General features: G+C 38.5%; 1 protein-coding gene across 3 annotated transcripts in view; it reads right to left on the reverse strand.

Annotated features, from left to right (window-relative positions):
- Positions 1-4,302: 4,302 nt before the first annotated feature.
- LOC122559500 (ATP-dependent Clp protease ATP-binding subunit clpX-like, mitochondrial) overlaps positions 4,303-25,796 on the reverse strand; it is a 58,960-nt gene continuing 37,466 nt past the window's right edge. For all 3 annotated transcript variants that reach the window (XM_043709058.1, XM_043709068.1, XM_043709048.1), the window contains exons 10-13: positions 20,728-21,024; positions 18,804-18,896; positions 6,355-6,461; positions 4,303-5,641 (exon numbers count right to left, since the gene is read on the reverse strand). In XM_043709058.1, coding sequence (XP_043564993.1) covers positions 5,560-5,641; positions 6,355-6,461; positions 18,804-18,896; positions 20,728-21,024 — 579 coding nt within the window. In that variant the 3' untranslated portion in view covers positions 4,303-5,559. The remainder of the gene's footprint in view (positions 5,642-6,354; positions 6,462-18,803; positions 18,897-20,727; positions 21,025-25,796) is intronic.

Genomic DNA, 25,796 nt, shown 5'->3' on the forward strand with positions numbered 1-25,796 from the left:
GGTAGCACCAATAAGCACAAAGTTCTTCACCAGGAATCACTGCTGTTTCTATTACTGCAAACCTGCTTATGTGCTGCACACACTCCAGGAAATTGGACTTTATACTCCATTCTTTGACCAGTCCAAGGTGATGGATTTGGCTATTACTATCAGCATTAAGTAACAAGTATAAGCAGCAATTGTATTAAATATAATTTTTTCCACTTACAGTTGGCCAAATGATTTATTTCCTTCAGGAACTTGCCAATACTCTTGTCTTATTTATGATATTAATCCCTAAACTTGTTTCTCATTGTTAGGGCTAGCCCATAAATGGATATGGACTATAACATTCCCTATTGGCAATTTTTGGGCTTCACTCTCCCTATCTCTAATTTGCTCCCATCTGTGTTATATACAAAATTTCTCTTGTGGTTGATTGGTGATTGGAACTGAAGGAACCATATCTACTAAAATTGTATGCTGCCCTAATGAAGCTATTGCAGGTATTCATGAATCCTCTCCCTCATTGAGATGCTGATGTCGCGTATTTATTCCTCATGGTCATCTCTTGATTACTTTAGTGACCTGCTCATCAGTAAAATCTGCACTAAATTGGCTCATTTGACCCGTCCACATTCCTCTTTTCCTCCTGGATTTACCCAGGTAAGAAGGGATTTTCTTGGGAGTAGAGGTTGAGTAGCTTGGGATTGTACTGATTGCAGTTTAGAAGAGTGAGAGGTGATTTTATTGAAAAGCATAAGATTTTTGGAGGGTAGGTTTTGAGAGATTGTATCCCCTTATTGGACAGATGAGGACCAGAGGGCATAATCTCAGAATATGGGGTCACCTGGTTAAAATAGAAATGAGGAGGAATTTCTTCTCTCAGAGGGGAGTGAATTTGAAGAGTTCTTTACCAAAGAAGGCTGTAGAGATTCCATCATGAAGTGTATTCAGAGCTGATACAGACAATTTCATCTTTAATAAGGTAATCAAGGGTTATGGGGAAAAATGAAAGTAGTAAAGTTGAAGATTCTTAGATCAACTTCTGCTCGTACATTTTAAAGTCTTACTCCAACATTCCTTCTGCCCATTTTCCAAAGTTACTGTACTCGGGCCTCCTTTTTCATACTATCTGGAATTCCAAGGAAATTACTTAACTTTAAAAAACTTAAGTTATACTTAGACAATTTCGCTTGTCTGTTATAGGATGGCTCTGTTATCATTACCGAGAATCACCAAAAAGCAGTGATCTACAATTTTCAGGTGGTTCTGACTCTGTCACTTCTTTAGCATTTTGAGGATACTGGATCATTCTGAGTGGGGTAATGTATTCCAGAAAATCCTTCATTCTCCACCAATTTCTTTTGCCATATATACTGAAGGTTTATTTCCAAGATTTGGAAGACCTTTATTAGCACCATCCAGTTACATTGCCCAAAACCCCCTGAACAGTATACTTACAAGGACCACTCACAAAAAAGGATCATTTTCAGTTCTATGATCTCCCCCCCTCCACTCCATCCCAAACTAAATTGGCCTCAAACTGCTGTTCTTTCATTGGTGATATTTTAATAGTAAAGATTGAACTTGCAGGGACCAAATAGGATGAACAGAAAGTGCACCAACTGCAGAGATGAAGTGAAGTTAGGGTAAAACTTCATTAAGAGTGACCCCACCTGTATTTCTGTAATCTCCTCCAGTCATACCATCATCCAAGATAATGGATTTTTTTTTCTGCATTTTTCTAATTCTGATCTCTTGAGCACTCTCAACTTTAATTGTTCTACAAATGCTGAATGAGCCTACTGCTGGGCCCTAAACTGTGAACTTCTCTATGTCTCATTTTACTTTTGTAAGACACGTCTTAAAAGCTACTTCTCTGAGCAAGACGTTGGGCACTTAACCTAAACACTTTCAGTGTCATATTTTAATTTTTAGTGCCCGTGAAGTATTGTGTGACAATTTAGGAAGTCAGAAGGGACAGAGTGATAAGATTATATTTATTCGGCCTTCCATCTCTCTCTGTTGAAGTCTCATACATACTGTCTGTGCTCCTTACTGGGAGAATTATAAACTGTAAGGATTTGGAGGTGTCGGTGTTGGACTGGGGTGGACAAAGTTAAAAATCACGCAACACCTGGTTATAGTCCAACAGGCTTATTTAGAAGCACTGGCTATTGGACCGCTGCTCAGGAGCAGCGTCCAATATCTAGTGCTTCTAAACAAACCTGTAGGGCTATAACCAGGTGCTGTGTGATTTTTAACATCAGTGGGTTGTGTGATTTTTAACTTTAAACTGTGAGGAGAACTTGAAAAGGACATTAACACCTCAATGGAGTGGCAGATAAAGTTCAATACTGAGAAGTGTGAGGAAAAGCACAAGGTATTATTCTATCAAATGTGCAGGAGAAGAGAGACCTGGGTGCATGTACATAAGTCATTAAAGGTAGTAGGACAAGTACAGAGAGTTGTAAATAAAGCATACAATATTCTCAGCTTCATGAATAGGGACATAGAATAAAAGGACAGTGAAATTATTGATGAACTTATAAAGAAACTGATTAATTCTGGCTGCCACAGTGTAGTAAGGATGTAAATCCAGTGAATAGAGTGAAAGACAGGTTTACAAGAATGTTTCCATGGATGAGACCATTCAGTTATGAGGAAATATTGGAGAATTTGGACATTTCTCTTGGAGGAAAGAGCTAAGGGTGATTTGATACAAGTTTCAAAATCATGAGCATTCTGAGTAGAGTGGATATGGAGAAATCATTTCCATTCATAGATAGATAAAGAACTGGGGGAATTCTGATGTTTTTCAAAAGAAAGTAAGATGAGAAAGAGCTTTTTCACACAACAAATAATTAAGGTATGGAATGCACCATCTTGAAGTAGTTCAATTGAAGCTTTCAAGAGGACAATGGAATGAATGCTAAAATTGGACCAATGTACAGGGTTATGGGTGAAAGCCACAAAATTAGCTGCATATCAAAATGCTCAGAGAGTCAATGCAGACACTATAAGCCACATGACCCACACTGCCTCCTACTGCACTGTAACAATGCTGTGAACCCGTAATAATACAAGTTGAATCAGTTGTTATTTTGCGGCATTCCACCCCAAAATCCAGAGTAATAGAGTCATAGAGATGTACAGCACGGAAACAGACCCTTCGGTCCAAATCATCCATGCCAACCAGATGCTGCAAATCCCAGTCAGACTGCCTCTTCTCTCTCTCTTTTATGCTCCAAAAATCTCCCAACTTGTGAAACAGTGTTGTCATAGTGATAATGGACTAGTAATCTAGAATTCCAGTCTAATGTTCTGGGGAATGGCAAATGGTATAATTTGACTTCAATTTTTACAAGATCTGGAGTTAAACGATTCGCAAGCACATAATCACGGATTGTTGTAAACACTCATTTGGTTCACTAATGTCCTTTAGGGAAAGAAGTCTGCTGTTCCATCTTGGTCTGGCTTTCATGTGACTTCATGCGGTTGGCTCATAGCTGGCTTCTGAGCAAATAGAGATGGGCAGTAAAGCTGGAAAAATAACAGCTGTGAGCAGTTTTGCTCTCCTTATTTAAGGAGATATTATTTCATTGCAGGCAGTTCAGAGAAAGTTCATTAGGAGGATCCCCAAGTATGGAGGGATTGTCTGATGAGCGAAGGCAAAATAAGTTGTAACTCTACTACTTTCAAAAGAATAAGAGGTGATTTGTTGAAATATAAAGGATTCATTCAGGGTAAATGCTAAGAGGATATTCCCTTTCATGAAGGACTCTAGGACCACAGGGCCTAGTCTCAGAATTAAGGGGTGCCAATTCAAGACTGAGATGTGAAGGAATTTCTTCTCTTAGAGGGTTGAGAGTTCTTGGAACTCCTTGTTACAGAGATCTGTGGAGGCAGAGTCCTTGTGTATTATTAAGGTTGAGATAGTTGATCTGTAGGGCAGTCAAGGGTTCTGGGGAAAAAGCGGGAAATTGGACTGAGGAATATTGGATCAGTCATGATCCTATTGAATTAGAAGAGCTAGCTCAACAGATCAAGCAGCCTATTCCTGTTACAATTTCTTCTGGTCTTTAAACCTGTGGTAACAACCAATTAACTCTTGGATATTCATCAGTCCTTACTAAACTCAGAATACAACTCCTGTCAACTTTTTAAAATAAAATAAATTTTCACATGCACTTCAATAAGGGAAGCTATCTTCAAGGCACATCGATGATCATGGAAAATCACAAGTTCTGCCCCTTAACACTTCCAGCAGTGAAATTATGGACCTAAAAATATCTTGAAAACCACCTGAGGCAAGAAAGAACTAGATGTTTATTTTGTTTTTACCATAATGCCATTGCACATTTAATACAATGAAATATATTAACACAATCAATGTTTGTAAACACATTTTTAAAATATTTGCTTGGGGTCGCAGCATCATATTGTTTGAGATTGCTCCTAATATAGAATTATGCTTCTGTTTAAACATGGTGCCAAAGATACAATAATAAACCAAAATAATTTCACTTACAATTCATATATGGTGTCATGAAAAATAAACTGATTTGTTGTACAGTTTTGAACATTGGAAGTAATCTATCTTAAATAATATTTTATTGGCTTATTTGCCAATAAAAGTACATCAATAAAATGTTGTTTTATTACTCTTGGCAGATACAGAGGAGAAATGCTTGACTATTATTTTTGAGGAAGGTGGAAGGTTTATCATTATTATTCATCACCCCCTCCCCCCTTGTGATACTGTAAACTTAAGAACTTTAATAACTGTTTGTGGATTGAAAGTATCAGCAATAACTGTTTCTAGAATAAACTGTTCCCTGAAATAAAAGGGCAAGGGCAAACTATTATAAAAGAACTGAAAGCAATTAGTCATTCCTGGGAAAATAAGGAGTTAAGCTACAGAAACAATCTGTTTTAACAGTTGCTTGATAACTATTTGCCTGTGACAAACGAGCAATTAAAATTGCTTACACAAGAAGTGAACAGACAGCTAACATTGAATGTGACAAAGAAGAGAGAAGCTACTCCTGATAAGAAAGTAAGCTACAGACTCAGTGACTTCAGAAGTATCATAAATAACATCACACCCCAAACTTAATAAGACATAAAATGCAGTAAAAATTCAACATAAGGATTCTTCAGCAGCAGAACTCTGTAAAGCAACACTGCACAAGGATCAAACCCTGGACATTCAGAACAGATGCTGCTGGTTGGAATCATAGCTAAATTCCACCATTAATTGGTTAATATTAAGTTGGGTTGTAAGGCTTAACTTGCTTACTTGGGGTGCCTTATTTTGGTTGTTACATGCAATAACGTTTAAGTAATTATTTTAGTATTTGGTTGTGGGTTTTCTTAAGTAACGGAATTAAAGGTAGCTTGTAGTACTTTATATACAACACCATTCATGCCCATCCCAGATTAAATAAATTAAGAACAGCTGCTATGTGCCAACATCTCGCATTTATTGATCACTAATGAGCTTTTCTTGTTTCAGCTCAGCCTCCAAAACAGTATTTTTTTATTGTACCCAAGCAATATTCAGTATGTGGCTGATCATTTGTTGGTGTCAATTCTTTTAATCCAGCCATGATCGTGGCTACTAAACTTGTGGTTGTCATCGACATTTGTTGGTGTTCTGTAAGAATCAATTATTGTAATTCAGTTCACATAATAATAAAAAGTTGAAGTTAAGAAAATGCACCTTAAAACACAATTGCCATTAGTATAGAGTGATGTGTTATTAGTCGGGGCTCCTCACACTTGTTTTCTGAAATAGGACCATTGAGAGCAAGATATACAGAATAAATTTACAAGGAATGCATTGCCAATTAGAATATGAAGTTCAACAATACAATAGTCAAGTTGGCATAAATTTTTCTCTTGGTGTAATGTTAAAGCTGTCAATGATCTATGCTGACACCAATAGTAATCTTTAACTTAATACATAAGACAAAATAAATCATTGTACATGTAAGGAATACAGGTCAGAGTTAACTGAGATGCTTGTATTCTGACTATTTTGACAGTGAATTTGTAATATAATTTGTTGCATAAGTTGCATTTGTTGCATATAGTATTAATGTAACTTAATGATTTTTTCACTGCTTATCGCCTTTATTCTTTCACGGGATGAGGGCATCACTGGCTACGCAGCATTTATTACTCACCCCTAATTGCCCAGAGGGCAGTTAAAGAGTCACCACATTGCTGTGAGACTGGACCCACATATAGGCCAGACCTAGGTAAGGATGGCAGTTTCCTTTCCTAAAGGACACTAGTGAACCAGATGGGTTTTTAATCTAATTATCTAATCACAATAATCTGGATGATGCAAGTACAGAAGCTTACCTAACATACTGGGGACCCTTCTTACCCTCAACAACATCCTTATCCACTTGAAAGCCTACAATATCTGAGTTCGGAATCTCGTACATAGGTTCCATCAGTAATTGTTCCTGAAATAAAAACATACAAAATTATGCTTCAAAACTGTAACTTTAGCTAGACTTTTATCAAGTTTAAAGATTTTACAGTTAAGGAGTTTTACTTTCATCTTGTTGCAGATAAACATCAGTGTGAACTATTTTACCAATGGCTTTCCCTCTGTCATAAGAATAGAAGTTGGATTTTTTTTTCTAATCATGGCGCAATCATCAGCATTATTTGCAACTCCTCAGGTACTGAAACAGCTTCTGTTCATATGTAGCAAAACTGGGACAATATCAAGGCTTGAGCTGATAAGTAGCAATAAGATCAGTGTGTCACAAAAGTGCCAAACAATGACCATCTCAAACCAAAGAGAATGAAGCCATCACAAATTGGCTTTCTATGGTATTGACATTGCTGAAAACCCCACTGTCAACATTCTGAGAGATCCATTGACTCAGCATTAAATACCATGCTACAAGAGCAGGTTGGATGCAAAGGATTCTATCAGAGGTAACTTACCTCCTGACTCCTCAGTGCATGTCCACCTTCTATAAGGTGTAAGTCAGGAGTGTGAAATAATACTTTCCAATTGCATTGATGGGTGCACCTGCAACAATACTTGACACTTGACATTATTCAGGACAAAGTGGTCCACTTGACTGGTATCTTCAACATCATTTCCTTCACCACCAACACACACTGACAACTGTGTGGACCATCAAACAAGATGCACAGCAATAACTCATCCTTCTGATAGTATCTTCAAAACCCATGACTTCTCCAAATGAGCAGATACATAGGAATGCCTTTACCTGCAAGATCTCCAAACCACACAGCATCCTGACTTGCAACCATATTGTTGTCTCTTTAATTTTGTTGGATCCAAATCCTTGAACTCACTTCCTAACAGCAGTGTAGGAATATCTATTGCAAGGCTGCAGAAGATCAAGGTGCCAGTTTACTACCACCATCTCCAGGGTAATTAGGGATGGACAATAAATGTTGGCTTACCCAGTGATGCCCACAGCCCAAGAATGATTAAAAAAATGCATTAACCACAAAAACCAAAATTGAAACACAATATGTGGTTAATGTTTCAATGCAGTGAATCAAGGAGCACAAGATAGTTTATTCCCATCTTTTTTACATATTGTTTCCAATCTTACTCATGACATAAAAGGAATATAGGGTTTGATTAATGGCAAGAAGTAAAAGTCAGGAAATTTCCAGGTTTGGCATTTCCATCTTGACATTTATTCTAGGATGAGTGCTTGCTGGAGGAAGCAAAAAAGTTCCCTCTCTGATTCATCAGATGGGCTGGGAAACACAAGCACCTGAAAAGCTGGCCCAAATACACCAAAATTGGAGAGTTAAGGAATTGCCTATCCTCACTGTGTAGCCAACCGGAAATGCAGTGTATGGGTTCATTGTCTTTTTCCACATTGGTGAAAATAATGGACACCTAGAATGGGAGTAGGGATCCAGTTTTGAAGGTACCCAGTCTTGTCAATCCTATGAAAATCCAGTCAGTAGTGAACATTATGATATTCGAGGGACCTCTCAGCTGGTATTGAGGCAGGAGGACACTTTTTGGAGGAAGGGAGAATTAAATTAAAGAGTTCAAGGGGCAAATATAATCCCACACTGACTTTAATGCAGTTTATGTTGTTTCACAAGACAGTGAAGAGCACTAATATGATAACAAAGTGTGACATCAGAAGCACAGATGGATAACTCCTCACTCATTAAAAAATGGTGCTGTAGTTGCACATTACTGAGATAATAGGATCAATACACAAAATCAGAGTACCAAATTGATTTTGGATGTTACTGGAGAAACTCAATTCCTCCTTTACGGAAAGAAAATAAATCAGTAAACTCATCCTCGTGTACGTTTCATATTTTGCACTTATTCAAATTAACATTAGTGAAAATTAGAGAGCAGGTTCATTATTGCTTTATTTGACTGTTGGTTTGTGATCAGGAAGAATGAATTAAACAGAATAAATGTATCACAATGTGAAAACAAAATCGCGTCTGGCATATGTAGAATAAGGGAGTCAGTCAAAATGTTATATCATATTGGGATTTATGAGGCATGTTCACAACATAAGAATGTTTCTGGGATTGAATCTTAAATCTTAAGATTAAAGTAGTACTGTTTAACAGTGCAAAAGTAAAACACTCCTGATGCTGGAAATGTGAAATAACAACAGAAAAAAGGAGGAAATACTCAGCATTTGGGGAAATGGTGGTAATTTGGTAATGTCACTGGACATGTAATCCATGAGCCCAAGCTAAAGGGACACAGGTTCAATTCTAACTTAAGCTAACTGGTAGAATTTAAATTAATTAATAAAATCTGGAATTGCAAGTTAGTTTCTGTGATGGTGTTTATGGTTCTGTCATTGATTATTGCAAAAAAAAACTACGTGGTTCACTAATGTCCTTTAGGGACAGAAATCTGCTGTTACCTGATCTGCCTGGCATGTGACTCCAGACCAGCAATGTATTGAGATCTATCTGCTTTTTCCAACAGTTTGCCAGCAACATATGCAACTCTTTGAAGAATTAAATTTCCTGACACTCCCAGAAAAGAAAAATCAAATTAGTGTTTCAAGACTGTGTCCTTTCATTCGATGAATTGTTGATGAAATTAAATAATGGAATGTTAACAGTTTCTCTCTCCACAGATGCAACTTTAGCTGTTGGGCTGATGTCTACCAAAAATTGGTTAAATTTACATTTTTAGGATTTTCATGGAGGGTTTTTCTCTCTGAATTCTCGGGAGTTATCTCATGCAATTCACTGCTGTTCACTCCTTTGTATATGGCCCTTACCTCTATGGCGCTGTACTTGCATGATCACGTACTCAATAACAGGAGTATCAACCACTAGCAAGACCTTCTGGGATATCTGCTGCAGTTGCCATGTTTAAAGCTCAATTGTGTACCAGGGCAAATGCTGCCATCCATGAATAGCCATTCACATTGCATTTTGTGGGAGGGAAATTAAAAAAAAATAGCTTCCAAAGATACCTGAGTGGCCCAGTGACACCGCAATGCAAATACAAACTCACATTTGTAAATGTGTTACCTGTCTGATTGATTATCACTATAACTGCAGCTACAAAAATCAAGCTACACAGGCTATAACATGGAAGGACATTGGCTGAAGAAATGCTACTCCTTCCCTTAAGCCCAGCATGGCACAGTAACTTGTCATTGTTCAATGTGGGAGCAAAACATCTTAGACAACCTTCAAAAGTTGACAGTATTTTACTTTTGTAGAACAGGTTAAAAAAAGAAAAATAAAAAAAGGAAAATGCATTTGCTTCTAGAAATAAACAGGCTGCTTGCCCTTTGAGCAGTGGCAAATTTTCAATCAATGAATGGTAATTTGAGTTAATTCAGATCAATTGGAAGTAGAAATAAAACTAGGAAAGTCAAGGAGAAGGCATGCAAAATGGGTGATAATGATATAGCAGAACTTCTTTTTCCGAACAGTCATCCTTCATTCTCTCCGAGTTCTGAGCTAAAGTTATAACTATTACCAAGACTAAAGTGCTGAAACCAAAACTAAAAGCAAGGAACTTGTGGCGAAGCACACACAGGTACCATACTTCTCTCTGACTCAAAGATTGGCAGCTTAAAATGGTGAAAGATGGCTCCAATTTAAGGAAGTGATTTGAGAACAAACTAAGAAAACAAACACAGAAAAAACTGCTTTACACAGCAAAGAGGTATTACTTATATCCAAACTTCAGTTAATTCCACCAGTTTCTTTTTCCAAATCACATGAAAATAATAGCAATGCAAATGTGACATCATTACTACTTCTTGTTTTGGTGTTAATGTTCCGTACAGCGATAAATCTGTAAACTTTAAAATGGCAACAACAGATATGCCAAAAGAGAGAAGTCAAAATGAGCTTAAAAATGAAAAGAATTACACTATACTATTTACTTTATACTGAAACTTCAAACATCATATAGCAAACATAGCAGAAGCAAACATCTAACCATGAACTGGCAATCCATCGGAAGTTAAAAGGAAGGCTAAATCTTCATTTCCTGGATCAGTAAATAACTGACAATGAATGACAGGCAATCAGAGAAGTTCTCACTGAAGGGCTAGAAAGTTTAAGAGAATAAAGTCCTTTGGTATTTCTGACGATGACCAGAAAGATCCTGAAATTTTCTTTTCAGATTTTAGAAGATCAACTGAAGATTAAAATCAGCTAAAAAGCAAAATTTTGAAAGTTTGGAAATATTTGGAAAGGTATTGATTAATTTTGGATATGCATGGATTTGTAAAGCAAAGGTCATGTCAGATTAACTTCATTGAATATTTTGAGTAGGTAATAGAGAAAGTTGTTGAATAAGGTAATGTGCTTGACATAGTCTAAGTGAATTTTAACAGGGGTCACATGGCAGATTTTTAGAAAAGTAGAAGTCAATGGAAAGTAGCAAGATGGATCCAAATATTACTCAGTGGCAGCAAGTAAGGCTTAATGGCTCTACTCCCAGCTTCAAAACTGCAGTTGAGCCCCACATGGACAGAGGAAGCACTTCAGTGATACCCTCAAAGCCTCACTGGTAAAATGCGGCATTCCCACAGGCATCTGGGAATCTTTGGACCAAGACCATCCGAAGTGGAGGAGGAGCATCTGGAAAGGCATCAAGCATCTCAAGATTTGACATCTGGAGAAAGTGGAAGCCAGGCAAAAACAGCAAAAGGAGCGGGCTGCCACACCGATGCACTACCCTTCCCTCCCTGTGCCCACCACCTGCCCCAAGTGTAACAGAGCCTGCGGCAGCCACCCTGGTCTGTACAGACACCTACAGACTCACCCTGAGAACGGAAGAGAGTCATCCTCATCTGCGAGGGACCGCCAATGAATAATGAATTGTTGACAGTTGTTTTGTGACTGGGAGGCTGTTTACAGTTAGGCAGTGCAGGCCTCACTACTCAGATCCAATGTGTATATCTTTGATTAAGATTTAGACGTAGTGGCCATGATTAAGAAGTTTGTAGATGGAAAGAAAATTCATGGTGTGGTTAATAGTGTCAACTGCAGGAAGATAAGCAGTTATATAAGCAGAAGAATGTGGAATGGAATTCAATCCAGAGAAATGTGAGGCAAGGTAAAGAAAGGGAAAAAAAAGTAAATGTTACAATACTGAGAAATATAAAGGACTCTGGACTGCATGCCCTTTGGCATTGTTTGTATCTGCCTTATCTTTAAAAGTCTGTTGTACACCTGGATAAGCATTTTCAGTTCAGAAATGCCCTGTAAAGCTGGTAACATTTGCTCTGGTCATGGCAGACAGGGGGAAATCGGCACCTCACCCAACATTATGGGGCAGATCCTGCAATCCTGCTGGATGGGTGAAGCTGATGCAGGATTCCACCTGCCCCAGGATCAGCAGGGGAGGCAACATCAAGGGTCAAAGGGCATTTGCTGCACCGTAATGTTCTATGTACACCAGACCATGCCAGCCTGGTCTGAGGTTGCACCCGGGTTAAAGCATGCTTAACCATCTGAAGGAATGCCCAGCACACTCAGAAGAAGGCCTTCTCCATTCTGCCGGTGTAAGTTCTACAATCTTCTCTCCAATACCTCACACAGCAATACAGTCTATCACTCTCACTACTGCCTGCACAATCTTACCCACTTGCTGTCACCACTCACCCTACACACACCTACACTGCTAACCTTGCATACTTTCTGTACTGCATGCCTTCTGAGCTACTTACTCATTCACTTGGGACAGCTCCCCACCTGCATCAACAGGAAAAGCTGTGACACCCACTTTCATCTGATGTAATACAAACAACAAATACACGAACAAGGAACAGTACAGCCTAATCCTTCATTGAAAAATATCTTGGCTGGTCTGATTTTAACCTCATAAAAAACTGAAAGAACCGTGGATGCTGTAAATCAGAGACAAAAATCAAAATTGCTCATAAAACTCAGCATCTGTGAACAGAAATCAAAGTTAACATTTTAGGTTGAGTGAAGTATCTGGGGAAGGGTCATTCAATCCAAAACATTAACTCTGATTTCTCTCCACAGATGCTGCCAGACCTGCTGAGCTTTTCCGGCAATTTCTGGGGGTTTTTTCTACTTCTAACCTCAACTCTACATTCTTGAATATCCTCAAAAATCTTTCATCCCTTCGTAATCAACAATGTATCTACTTCTTCCTGAAACAACTGTTATCTTTGAGGATGGGAATTCCAAAAACGCAAACCCTCTGGGAGAAACAAAAATCCTCATTGCTGTCTTAAATGGATGACTCCTTATTTTTAAACTATGATCTCTCTGGATTCTCTTATAAGAGCAAACATTCTTTCCACATCCACCTAGTCAAGTCCCCTCATGATCTTACATGTTTCAGTTAAGTCACCTCTGACTATTTTAAACTTCAGGGGATGCAGGCCTATTCTGTCCAGCCTTTTCTCAGAAGGCAAGCTGCTCATTCCAGGTATTAGTCTAGGAAACTTTCTCCGAAATTCTTCCAAAACATTAACATCCTTTGTAAGTACGGTGACCAGTATTGTACACAGTACTCTAAATGCTGTATCACCAACATCCTGTATAACTAAAGCATAATCTCCCAATCCTTACATTCAAATCCCCATGCATTTTATTAGATTTCCTGGTTATTTGCTGTATCTGCATACTAACCATCTATATTTCATGCAAGAAGGTACCTAGGTCTCTCTGCATCGCAGAGCTCTGTAATCTCTCACCATTTAGATAATATGCTTATTTTTATTCTTTGTGACAAAATGGACAAATATCCACTTTCCTACACTATACTCCACTAACCAGGTCTTTGCCCACTCTCTTAACATACCCATATCACGTTGTAGTCTCCTTGTGTTCTCTTCATAACTCAATTTCCTACCGACCTAAGTTTGTGTCTTCAGCAAATTTATCTACCATACCTTTGGTGTCTTCATTCAAATCATTCATATAAATTGCAGAGTGAGGCCCCAGCATCAACTCCCGTGGCACACCATTCAGCCTGAAAAAGATCCATTTATTCCTACTCTCTGATTCCTGTGAACCAGCCAATCTTCAATCTAAGCCAATATGTTGCACCTAGCATCATGAACTTTTATTTGATATGACACCTTATGTCTTCCAGAAATCTAAGTACAATACATCAAATGGTTCCCCTTTAGCTTAGATTAGATTCCTTACAGTATGGAAATAGGCCCTTCGGCCCAACAAGTCCACATCGACCCTCCGAAGAGTAACCCACCCAGACCCATTCCCCTTGACTAATGCACCTAACACTATGTGCAATTTAGCACGGCCAATTCACCTGATGTGCACATCTTTGGACTGTGGGAGAAAACCGGAGCACCCAGAGCAAACCCATGCAGACTCAGGGAGAACATGCAAACTCCACTCAGACAATCACCCAAGGCCGGAATCGAACGTGGGTCCCTGGAACTGTGATGCGGCAGTGCTAACCACTGAGCCACTGTGCCGCCATTACAAGTTACTTCTACAAAGAACCATAATAAAATAGACACAATTTTATCTTGACAAAACCATTATGGCTTTGCCTGATTACCTTGACCTTATCCAAGTGCCCTGTTATAATACTTTTAATTGCAACTTAATAATACCAATTTCCCAATGATTGGTGTTAAGCTAATGGGCCTATCGTCTCCTGCTTTTTGAATGAAGGAGTTACATGAGCAACTTGTTAAAAGAACTGTCCCAGAATTCATTGAGTTTTAGAAAATTAAAATTAATTCATCAACTGTTTCACTTGTTACTTCTTTTAACAAGATTAATCAGAACCTGGCAACTCGCCAACTTGCAATTCCAACAATTTACTCAGCAATATTACCCTGTGAATTGTAATTTTCTTGAGTTGCTCCCTCCCTTTCAATTTCTGATTTACAGCTATTTCCAGGATGTGATTTGTATTTTCTCCAGTGAAGATCAATGCAAAACATCTAATCAATTCATCTGCCATTTTTATCTACCATTACTAATTCCCCAGACTCATCTCCTACAGGGCCAACACTTACTCAGTTAATTTTTTTCTTTTTAAACATCTAAATAAATATTTCCTGTATGTTTTTATATTTTTGGTTAATACCTGCCTTTCTGTCATTCCAGAAAGAAAACAGTCATCAACAAGACAGAAAGAATAAATACATTTGATATCCTGCCCGTCATTTGGCTTTTCACAAGGGGAGACTATGGATGATTAGTGTTATCAAGAGATTGTTAACCCAGAGAACTAGCTAAATAATCAGGGGATCTGGTTCAAATCCTGCCATTGCACATGGTGGAAATTGATTTAATACTAAAAACAGTTTGGAGTTCAATGATGACTATGAAGTTGTTGCCGATTGCTGGGGGTAACTCCCACCTGATTCACTGGTCTCCTTTAAGGAAGGAAACTTACCTGGTCTAATCTACATATGACTCCAGACATACAGCAATGTTGACTCTCAACTGCCCTGTGAGCAATTAAAGATGGGTAATAAATGCTGGCTTAGCCAACAACGTTCACATCCTGTGAATAAATATGAAAAACTTGCGAGGAGATGATCCAGACTCAGATTGTTCAGAGTGAGGCTTGGACTGGTATCAGAGGTTGCCCTTGATCTATTGTACTCAGTCCCCTCAGCAAATGCTATCCACTTTGACTTAACTGCAGCCTGATGACAGGTTTCTTGGTTTTATTTCTGCACTAACCAGCAAGGTAAGACAGCAACAAAATTAGCCTTTATCTTTGTTTGAAAAGGCAAAGCACAAAAATTTCAGAGTGCTGCTCCTTCATCAGGTAGTTGGGAAGCAGGATCAGAAGACAGAATTTATGGCAAAAGATTACAGTGTCATGCAGCTGAAATGATATATTAAACAAACCTCCACTGTTGATAAGTCTTTCATCTTTTAGAATGGATTGCAGTTTTCGGTTCATTAAATGTTAAATCCCAGAATTTCTTTAAGTCACATTCTTAAGATAACTTAAGGTATTATAAAAAGAAAGGTGACATCTCAGCTAAGGCAATGAATTAAAGGTGTCAGGTTACAGTCTGTCTATATCCCAATCTTGAGTCAGACTGGTTCTATTTCCAAAGTAGGAATTTACAAAATATTACATAAATTGACTGCCTGCATTAACTGCCTGCAGGTTGTGTATTTTTGAGCAAAATAGTACGTATCTGCAAATATAATTTTGCAAATATAAATTCATCCCATATGTGTGTGCACGTGTAGGAGAGTGCACTCACACACGCACACACACATGCACACGCTCTCTCTCTTTCTCTTTCTCTCGTTCTCTCTCTCTCTCTCTCTCTCTCTCCTGCACGAGCACTCACATATAGGTCTATGGGGTGAATTTGTATTTGCAGAATTATATTTGTAGATACATTCTATTTTGTTCAAAAAATGCATAACCTGCAGGCAGTCAATGCAGGCAATCAATCCATGTAATATTTTATAAGTTCCACTTTGGAAATAGAACCAGTCTGACTCAAGATTGGGATATGGACAGACTGTAACCTCACATCTTTAATGCATTGTCTGAGCTGAAATGTCACCTTTTTTTTATAAAACGTTAAGTTATCTTGAGAATGTGACTTGAGTAATATGTAAATCTGGGATTTATATATTAATGAACCGAAACCTGCAACCCATTCTAAAAGGTGAAAGACTTATCAACAGTGGAGGATTATTTAATATATCATTTCAGTTGCATGACACATTATCTTTTGCCATAAATTCTGCCTTATGATACTGCTTCACAACTACCAATGAAGGAGCAGCACACCAAAAGCTAGTGCTTCCAAATAAATCGTTTGGAGTATAACCTGGTGTTGTATGGGTTTAAAGTTTATCCACCTCAGTCCAACACCGAACCCTCTACATAGAGTCATACAGTTATAGAGATGTACAGCATGGAAACAGACCCTTCGGTCCAACCCGTCCTTGCCGACCAGATATCCCAACCCAATCTAATCCCACCTGCCAGCACCTGGCCCATATCCCTCCAAACCCTTCCTATTCATATACCCATCTAAATGCCTCTTAAATGTTGCAATTGTACCAGCCTCCACCACTTCCTCTGGCAGCTCCTTCCATACACGTACCACCCTCTGTGTGAAAACGTTGCCCCTTAGGTTTTTTTTATATCTTTCCCCTCTCATCCTAAATCTATGCCCTCTATTTCCAGACTCCCCGATCCCAGGGAAAAGACTTAGTCTATTTATCCTATCCATGCCCCTCATAATTTTGTAAACCTCTATAAGGTCACCCCTCAGCCTCTGACGCTCCAGGGAAAACAGCCCCAGCCTGTTCAGCCTCTCCCTATAGCTCAAATCCTCTAATCCTGGCAACATCCTTGTAAATCTTTTCTGAACCTTTTCAATTTTCACAACATCTTTCCGATGGGAAGGAGACCAGAATTGCATGCAATATTCCAACAGTGGCCTAACCAATGTCCTGTACAGCTGCAACATGACCTCCCAACTCCTGTACTTAATACTCCGACCAATAAAGGAAAGCATACCAAATGCATTCTTCACTATCCTATCTACCTGCAACTCCACTTTCAAGGAGCTATGAACCTGCACTCCAAAGTCTCTTTGTTCAACAACACCCCCGAGGAACTTACCATTTAGTGTATAAGTCCTGCTAAGATTTGCTTTCCCAAGATGCAGCACCTCACATTTATCTGTATTAAACTCCATCTGCCGCTTCTCAGCCCATTGGCCCATCTGGTCAATATCCTGTTGTAATCTGAGGTATCCCTCTTTGCTGTCCACTACACCTCCAATTTTGGTGTCATCTGCAAACTTACTAACTGTACCTCTTATGCTTGCATCCAAATCATTTATGTAAATGACAAAAAGTAGAGGACCCAACACCGATCCTTGTGGCACTCCACTGGTCACAGGCTTCCAGTCTGAAAAACAACTCTCCACCACCACCTTCTGTCTTCTACCTTTGAGGCAGTTCTATATCCAAATGGCTAGTTCTCTCTGTATTCCATGATCTCTAACCTTGCTAATCAGTCTCCCATGGAGAACCTTGTTGAACGCCTTACTGAAGTCCATATAGATCACATCTACCGCTTTGCCCTCATCAAGCACATCAAGCACAAATCAGCAGTGTAAGGCAATGCAAGGCAGGGATGCTGTCAGCATCCGAGTAAGGTCAGAATGAATGAATGCTGAGAGCAATCAAAGAGCCTGGGGATGCAGTTTGGTCCAGTTCATGAGTTGGTTGTGTCATTGAGTGCAGTGTTCTTTCTCCAGCATTATAATGAGAGTTGTTAGTGTAGCCAATGTGAAGCACTGAAGTGAAGAGGCATCCTGAAAGTGATCGAAGATGATACATGAGATTCATAGATGCATTTTAGAGGCTGGCACATGTCAGATGTCAATGTCTATTTATATAAGATGCAAGTGACCAGTGCCCATGGGGCATGCCCTGAGATGTGGTGTCCTGTTTCTAACATAGAATTGTTCAGAGCAAATTGCAACCTAAATCCATCATGAACTCACTTGGTTTGTCAAGTTTTCTCAATGTTGGGCTTGTTTCCTGAGTTTGGTAACATAGAAACCAGGAGAAGGAGTAGACCATTGACCTTTCGGTCCTGGTTCACTCTCAATATGATCAGAATTGATCCTCACTCTCAATGCCATTTTTCCACTTTCTCCCCATATCCCTTGATGCATTTAAAATCTGAATATAAGATGGGTAGCTGAATATTAATGAGGCAAGTTGGGCTGTTAACAAGGTTAACATACGTTAATTCCCATCAATAGGCAACTTGCCACTGTCCAACAAGGATCCTCGTCGTCATTTATGAAAAGCATAAAAGATGGCACAAGTTGCTCCCAGTGTCATTACACGTATCACCCATTATACCTCGCATTTGTCTGTAGGAAATGATTATGACGAATGAGTTGAATTTTCTCCTTCCATACCATAATTTTTTTATGCTTCTGTCAGAGTGTGCATACCAAGTAGTATGATTAAAACCCCAATTTAGCACACACCATTCCAACAACAACCACTACTTGTATTGATGTAACACGTTTTCATGTAATACATTAAAATATGAAATTATGAAAGTTCATCGAGGTGAACTTATGATAGTTTATCTATCCTGCTGAGTAGGGCCGTTGCTCGAGTCTGATGTACTATCTTACAACAGAACTCAAGAAAAACATTCAGGATTCTCTTTGTGGCTGATTATTCAGAGATCTACTTTGACTAGTTTTGAGCTTGGTTCTAAAATATTTAAAATTTTATATCCAAAATCCAACTGCAACCTTAATTACGTACAGGCTATTTAATAAATATTAACTTACCATGATTGACCTCAATCCTCTGGCCCCTGTATTCTTTTCAATTGCTTTACGTGCAATAGCACGCACAGCTGCATCCGTAATAGAAAAGTGACACTGAAATAAAAGGTGTAAAAAGACTTCTGAGAAAACTCCCATGTTACTGCTGTCTTGTTATTTAAATAATGTATGTTAATTTTAATTGACATATTGTACCTCATTTTTGGAGGATACTTTTTAAATGCTTGAACATGTATCAGAACAAAACAAGAATAAAATCATTCTAATCTGGTATCTATAAAACAAAGATTGATTAATTGTTATTGTTACTCGAGAAAGTTGGGAAGGACAATGTAGCTTTTTTTTTACATGAGATGAGAAGCTCTGGCAGGTTGGCTGGCAATTTCAGTTAAAACTAAGGATTCTTTGTGCCTGAAATGCAGTATTTTCCAAATAATAATAGTGAAGTCATTCTACAATCAGCAACATAATTTAGGAATTCCCAACCATTAAATAGGTAACTGAAACTTTGCCAATAGATACTGATGTTCATTAAGCAAAACCTAGATTGAGAGACATATTTCAGAATTTGTGACTTTTGAAATGTAAAGTAAAATTTTCTCATGCAATGAATAAATGTAATACAGTAAATCCAAATCTTGATAAGATTAGAGGGCTACCAACTAAATAAATAATTGCAGGCTCTACATACTGATTCAGTTCAGCAACTATAAGAGATAATATAGATTTGATAGTGTGTTTCTTTGTGTAATTATTCAGTTAATATGCACAGTAATTCTATTCTAATTGTACATGACCCATTGTCTGTCATAGGCAATGTTTTTAAATATGTATTCCATTTAATGACAAGTGGAAATGAGATCAGAGTACAACAATATAAAAGCATATATTAAAGATTTGCCCAAATAGACTCATTCTCCAAATATCAAGAACCGTAATTTCACTGATGTATTCTGATCACTATTGTTAGTCAGCGGTGAGTGCTCTGTTTCAGAAGGGGAATTCAATAGTGACTTTAAACATTTTGTAGTGAAAGAAAGATAGTTACTTTTGTCTATTATATGTCATATGTTCAGGTATCAGTGAATTGAGTACTTTTGATATTATTGTTTTGTAAGGCATGCAAGGTCCAACTATTAGCAATGGGAGAGCAACTAGATAATCTATGTTAGTGGTCTTCATTGAGGATAAATGTTGATCATAATACTTGGAGAAATCCCAGCTTTGTTTCTTTAATTTTGTTGATATGAAGGAACTAAGTGTCCTGAGGCATCTCTAAAGATCAATGCTTGCTCACACCAATAGTACATCCTACTGTTTGGAGTTAACAACTTGCTTCTGCTTTTACAGTTTAATATCATTGTGGTTTAATAGTTTCAAATTATTGCAAATGTTAGTCACAATTTATTTTCCTCTCAACAAACTCTCTCTTGTAATGGTAACATGAGGAAACACCCTATCCATGCAGTGAGTGTTTGGAATCTGGAATACAATGCCTGAAAGTGTAATGGAGGTAAGGCCAATTGAGGCTTTCATAAGGAAATTGAATTATTATCTGAAAAGGAAAATTTGGCAGGATTGTGATTAAAAAGGGAAGTGGCACTAGGTGAATTGTTCCTTAGAAGGCCAGCAGACATGATAGACGAAATGGTATGCCCTACTGTAATCATTCTATGATTCTGAGTCCCAAATTCTGGTAGCACAGAGTTCTGCTTTAAAACAATGACAATGCTTCTTTTTATCAGCAGCAGACAATGGCTTAAACATAATGGCTTATGTAATTGTGATTAATGCCCTTTTTTCTTCACTGTGACATATACAGTCAGATTTAAACCATTCAGTTATTTAATCCTCTGCATTTGTACAGGCCCAGATTCCTTTTCTATTTTCTGCACATTTTATCCATGTCAAGCAAGTTTCTTCATACCTTATCCATGTCAAACAGCATTTTGTACTGCGTTATTATTGCGTTTTGTGGTTCTGTCAGAATACGAACCAACATGTCCTCATTTAAGCTATGTAGTGCAAGAACCACAGGAAATCGTCCTATAAATTCTGGAATCATTCCATATTCTATCAGGTCTCTAGCTTCTACACTACGAAGCAATTTGTCTCTCTCTTGGGACTCTTCTTGTGCATTCACTCCTGAGGAATTAGCCAAGCCAGATGCTGCCACAGCTCGACGGCCAGTGCCCAGGCTAGATGTTGCACCAAATCCTAGGTACTGAGTGAGGAAACAGAATACTTTAATTTCCACTTGCTTTTAGAAGCTTTATTGAATATACAAAATTCAAACAGATTGCAGTTTAAATTGAGAAAATGTTAATGGTAATACTGCTAACAAGAGAGACATCGCTGAAAGTTTTCTTTTAGCACACATTAGGGCAAATATATATTTTAAACAATTCTCAAAATATATTTCAAGAGCTAAGGGCTGGCGATCGATTAGCAAGTAGACTCTGTCCTTTGAAATAGGAACATGAGTAGGCCATTCAGCCCCTCAGTTCTCCTACTGATCAAGAATCTATCTTTGCTTTAAACATAACAAGAACACTGTGCCCATAGAATTCCATGGCAAGGATTTAAAATGCTCACAACCCTGAGATGAAATTTGTTGTCATCTCAGTCTCAAATTGACACCCCTTAATTTTGAGACTATGCCCTCTGGTCCTCAACTCTCCCATGAGGTGAAATATCTCTCAGCATTTTCCCTGTCAAGACCTTTAATAATCTTATACGTTTCCATGAGATCATTTGTCATTCTTCTCAATTCCAATGACTGGAGTTCCAACCTGTTTAACTTTGGCTCTTAAAATCTCTCCACACCAGGGACCATTCTAGTGAACCTTTTCTCAACTGCCTCCAATAAAACTATATCTTTCATTAAAACTACTCACAGCATTCCAGATGTGGTCTCACCAGCACCTTGTCCAGCTGCAATAAGACTTCCCCACTCTTATACTCCAACTCCTTTGATACAAGGACCAATATCCCATTAGTATTCCTGATTAATGTTGTACTTGTGTGCTAGTTTTCTGCATATTATGGACAAGTACCCCAAGTCCTTTGTGTTGCAACATTTCTCCATTTAAGTAATTCTCTGATTAGCAGAGGCAATGCCATGTAGAGAGCAAAGAGTCTATAGGCTCCCATGCTTCCTGATAATTTATAAAAAAAAGTGCAAAGCTTGAACATATTCCTTTTGTTTGCAGAGAATGAGTCTCTATGTCAAAGTATATTTTTCTTGCAAGCATAAGAAGAGCTAGAATATGAACTCAGCTGAATATATTCTGCAACATAAGTGGTTATTCTACCAGTCGGAATACATTATCAGTAGTATCACATGATGGCATGATCACATGCAACTGGGGTATGAGAAAACACTCTAATATGCAAAACCACATTTTTTGTGTGGGAAAAGATCTGCCAACCCACAAAAAGCCCACAAAAGCAAAATTGGCCAAACTGTACTAAAATACCCAGAATGACTCAGCAAGGACCAAGCAGGCTGACAAGTGAAACTAGACAGCACTCACAGACAAGGGAATACACTTAAAGCACCCACTGAATAATGACAGAACACCACAGCTATCCCAAAGCCCTGAGGGCAGTTTCACAACCCAGCAATACCAAAGCCACACAAAGAGCAGGTCAGACAGAGAGGCACCAGCAAGAGCACTACTCCCAGGACAAGACAATGGAAGTACCTCACCAATTCAGAGGAGACATTAGCACCTATCTGCGAAGAGGAATGGAAGCTCTGGACCCATCAATACTGTCAGAATGTTGTTTTGTGTAAAAAATTAGGACATTCCTCCGATAACTGTTTTCTGATTAGCATAATTATAACTAGTTTACTCCATTTCCAGATACATTCCAGATACATTGTATTTTCCCCATTTCTAATTAGCCTTATTGTACAGGATTATTATAAAAACTGGCTTCATCCTCAGCTTGGGGAAGAGAAATTCTCGGCTACCTGGGCAGACTGTCTGTGCTGTTTCACTCTAGTCAATTTCTCTTCCAGCCATATCGCTTGTAATAAACAGCATGTCAATTTCACCCGATCTGGTTTGTGTGGTCTCTACTTTATTGGGCAAATTTCTCAGACTCTTTGTAAGCAAATATAAATTGTTAATAGTGCTCACTAGAATGGCTTCCATTCTTCATCTGTCAATCAGAAAGCTGCTAATCTGTCAGTAGGTGCAACTATTGCCATTGTTCACCTACTGTTGTGTATGGCTTCCTTCAAGCTTGAAGTCATCTAGTTTGGACTAGGATATCTACCTTTTTGAACTAACTTCAAGAATCTCACCTCAATTTATTGTATTAGTGCAACAATTTGCCAATTAACGGAACATAACTCCCAATACTGCACAGATTGTCAGAAGTTCTTTAGCTTCAGGTCTGTCTCCTACAAGCTTCTTCTTTACCCTAACCAATTCCAAGTGATATCATTATAATAGATGGCGCTTACAGCATTCAACCAATGAGTAATACTTTCAGACTCACATGGGCAGCATGGTGGCACAGTGGTTAGCACTGCTACCTCACAGCGCCAGAGACCTGGGTTCAATTCCCACCTCAGGCATCTGTCTCCGTGGAGTTTGCACATTCTCACTGTGTCTGTGTGGGTTTCCTCCGGGTGCTCTGGTTTCCTCCCACAGTCCAAAGATGTGCAGGTTAGGTGAATTGACCATGTTAAATTGCCCCTAGCATTAGGTGAAGGGGTAAATGTAGGGGAATGAGTCCGGGTGGATTGCTCTTTGGAGAGTCGGTATGGACTTGTTGGGCTGAAGGGCCTGTTTCCACACTAAGTAATTTAATCTAATATGTCAAGCGTTTCACGACTGTCAAGCTTACACAGCTTTTTACTTATTTTGAGGGAAAATGTGATTCTCTCAATAATTACGTTTTGATTTTTGGGGGATACATTTTGTTTTTGATGGCTATTTTATCACTCTCACGAACTTAATTAATAGATGATGGGGTCGGTTGGTTGAGTTGGCTGAACACCTGGTTTATAATGAAGAGTGACACCAATACAATGGGTTCAATTCCTGCACGAGTGGACGTTACTGTGAAGCACTCTCCTTCTCAACCTCTCCCCTCACCTAAGGTATGGTGACTCTCAGATTAAATTACCACCGAATGTCTCTCTCTAATGAGAGCAGCCCTAAAGCAGACTAAAATGACTTTACCTTTACGACTTTATTAGGTGATGTAGTCGCATAGTATCAATTTTGTATCTGTGTTGCTATATAAGGTATTCAGAGTAATTTATTAACTGTCAATAATAACGAATTCATCAATAAATATAAAGCCACAAGAAAAGCATTAACCTCTCAGATAGCATGTTCTTTGTAATTTTCAACAAAAGTTTTTAAAGAATAATTGACACAAACTTCAACATACAAACAGTTATCATCCTAAATCAACTTCCACAAATTAGTGAAGTCTCAGTTAATGCATTTTCAGCACATATTTTGAAAGTAGGATCATTTTAACCAGGCAGTTACTTCCCTTTATTTTAGCTGCATCTCAGATCTCAATCCCAGATTTAATTTTAGTGGTATTCATTACAGCAGGATCCATATTTTCTTCAAGTATTGTAGCTCTTGAACCAATGCACCTTTGAACTAAATATTCCACATACATTTGTAAGGAATTTGTTACTCTAGTAATTTGAAGTTTACTTGGATCCCAGTAAGGTGTCTGCTTGTATTTTATTAACACATTAAAACTGTTCCCTCTCCATCTCAGCCTCCTTCCCCTCTTGGAATTCCCCACTTCTCTTCACAAGCCTCTTTCAGCCATCTCCTCACCTTCCATTTCCACCCATTCCCCCCCCCCCAATGCTCCCTGAACCTTGACCCATTTGATAGAACTCCCAGACTTGGCAAATGGCTGCTCCTAATCCTAGACTCAGTTAATGATCTCTCCTGATCATGATCTGGGGTAAATGTTTCCCTGGTAATTCCCTCATTGCTATCACTTACATACCCTACTCATGGCTCCTACATTCCAAGGTTTCTTTTCTCCTGTGTTTGTTGCCAGTAGGTTTATTGGTTAGCCTATCAGCAGCAAGTATAAGCTACAGCCAGCATGTAGTTGAAGGAGTGGCTGCTCACTATTTCAATCCATACAATTCAACAGGGCAAATTTTCTCTGATTGATTGCACTCATGAGTGAATTTATCAGAGTGAGGTGGAATCTTTCAGGAGTGGATTTGCCCAACACACCCATGTACTTTGAGAATTGTTGCCCAGACATCAATGCTGAGTGCATTTGTCCTAATGAGCATAAGGTGAAAAACTTCAGCAACATGCCTCTCTTTTCAACTATGTTCAAGTTATTTACGACCAGCAACTGCTTGTTAATATTAAGCATTAAGAATTCTCAGAATATTAAAGATAATCTTTTCAAAATGTTATAAATTTCATGGCAAGTACTTGGTAGAATATTTTGGTAACTTTATTTATTTTTAATAATAGGTTTTATTTAATTATGGCTAGCAGCTCTGAGGTAGGGCTTCCTATTCCTGAGTGGAGGAAATGCCACCTCTAGCCAGTTAGTGGCTAAATGGTTGCAAGGCAACTGGTGCTTTCTTTGATGAACTATCAGCATGATGACTTACTGACAAAGGTGAATGACGGGGGGAGTCTTAGGTGGTGGCTGCTTTTGAAGATGGTTTTGAGCATCAGATGCAACACAGGCATAGAATGGCAAGTTTGGGAGTTTGGTTAGTGTGGGAGCTCACTGCAGTGTGGGAAAGAGATGTATTTTTGCATTTCTGAACCCATTTGAAGTGCACTGGGAGCCAGAACATGCACTCAATTTAGGGAAAAAGCAGTAAAAGTGATAAAAACAAGAGTATGAGGAGCTGATTGGCTGTTAAATGCTTAATGTAATGAACTGTGTAAAATGCTTAAGAATACTTGAGTTAGGGAACATTTATGAATAGAAAACATTAAAACTTTAACAGATACCTTATAG

The sequence above is a fragment of the Chiloscyllium plagiosum genome, chromosome 2 (genome assembly GCF_004010195.1).
Source record: "Chiloscyllium plagiosum isolate BGI_BamShark_2017 chromosome 2, ASM401019v2, whole genome shotgun sequence".
In the NCBI taxonomy this organism is placed as follows: Eukaryota; Metazoa; Chordata; class Chondrichthyes; order Orectolobiformes; family Hemiscylliidae; genus Chiloscyllium; species Chiloscyllium plagiosum.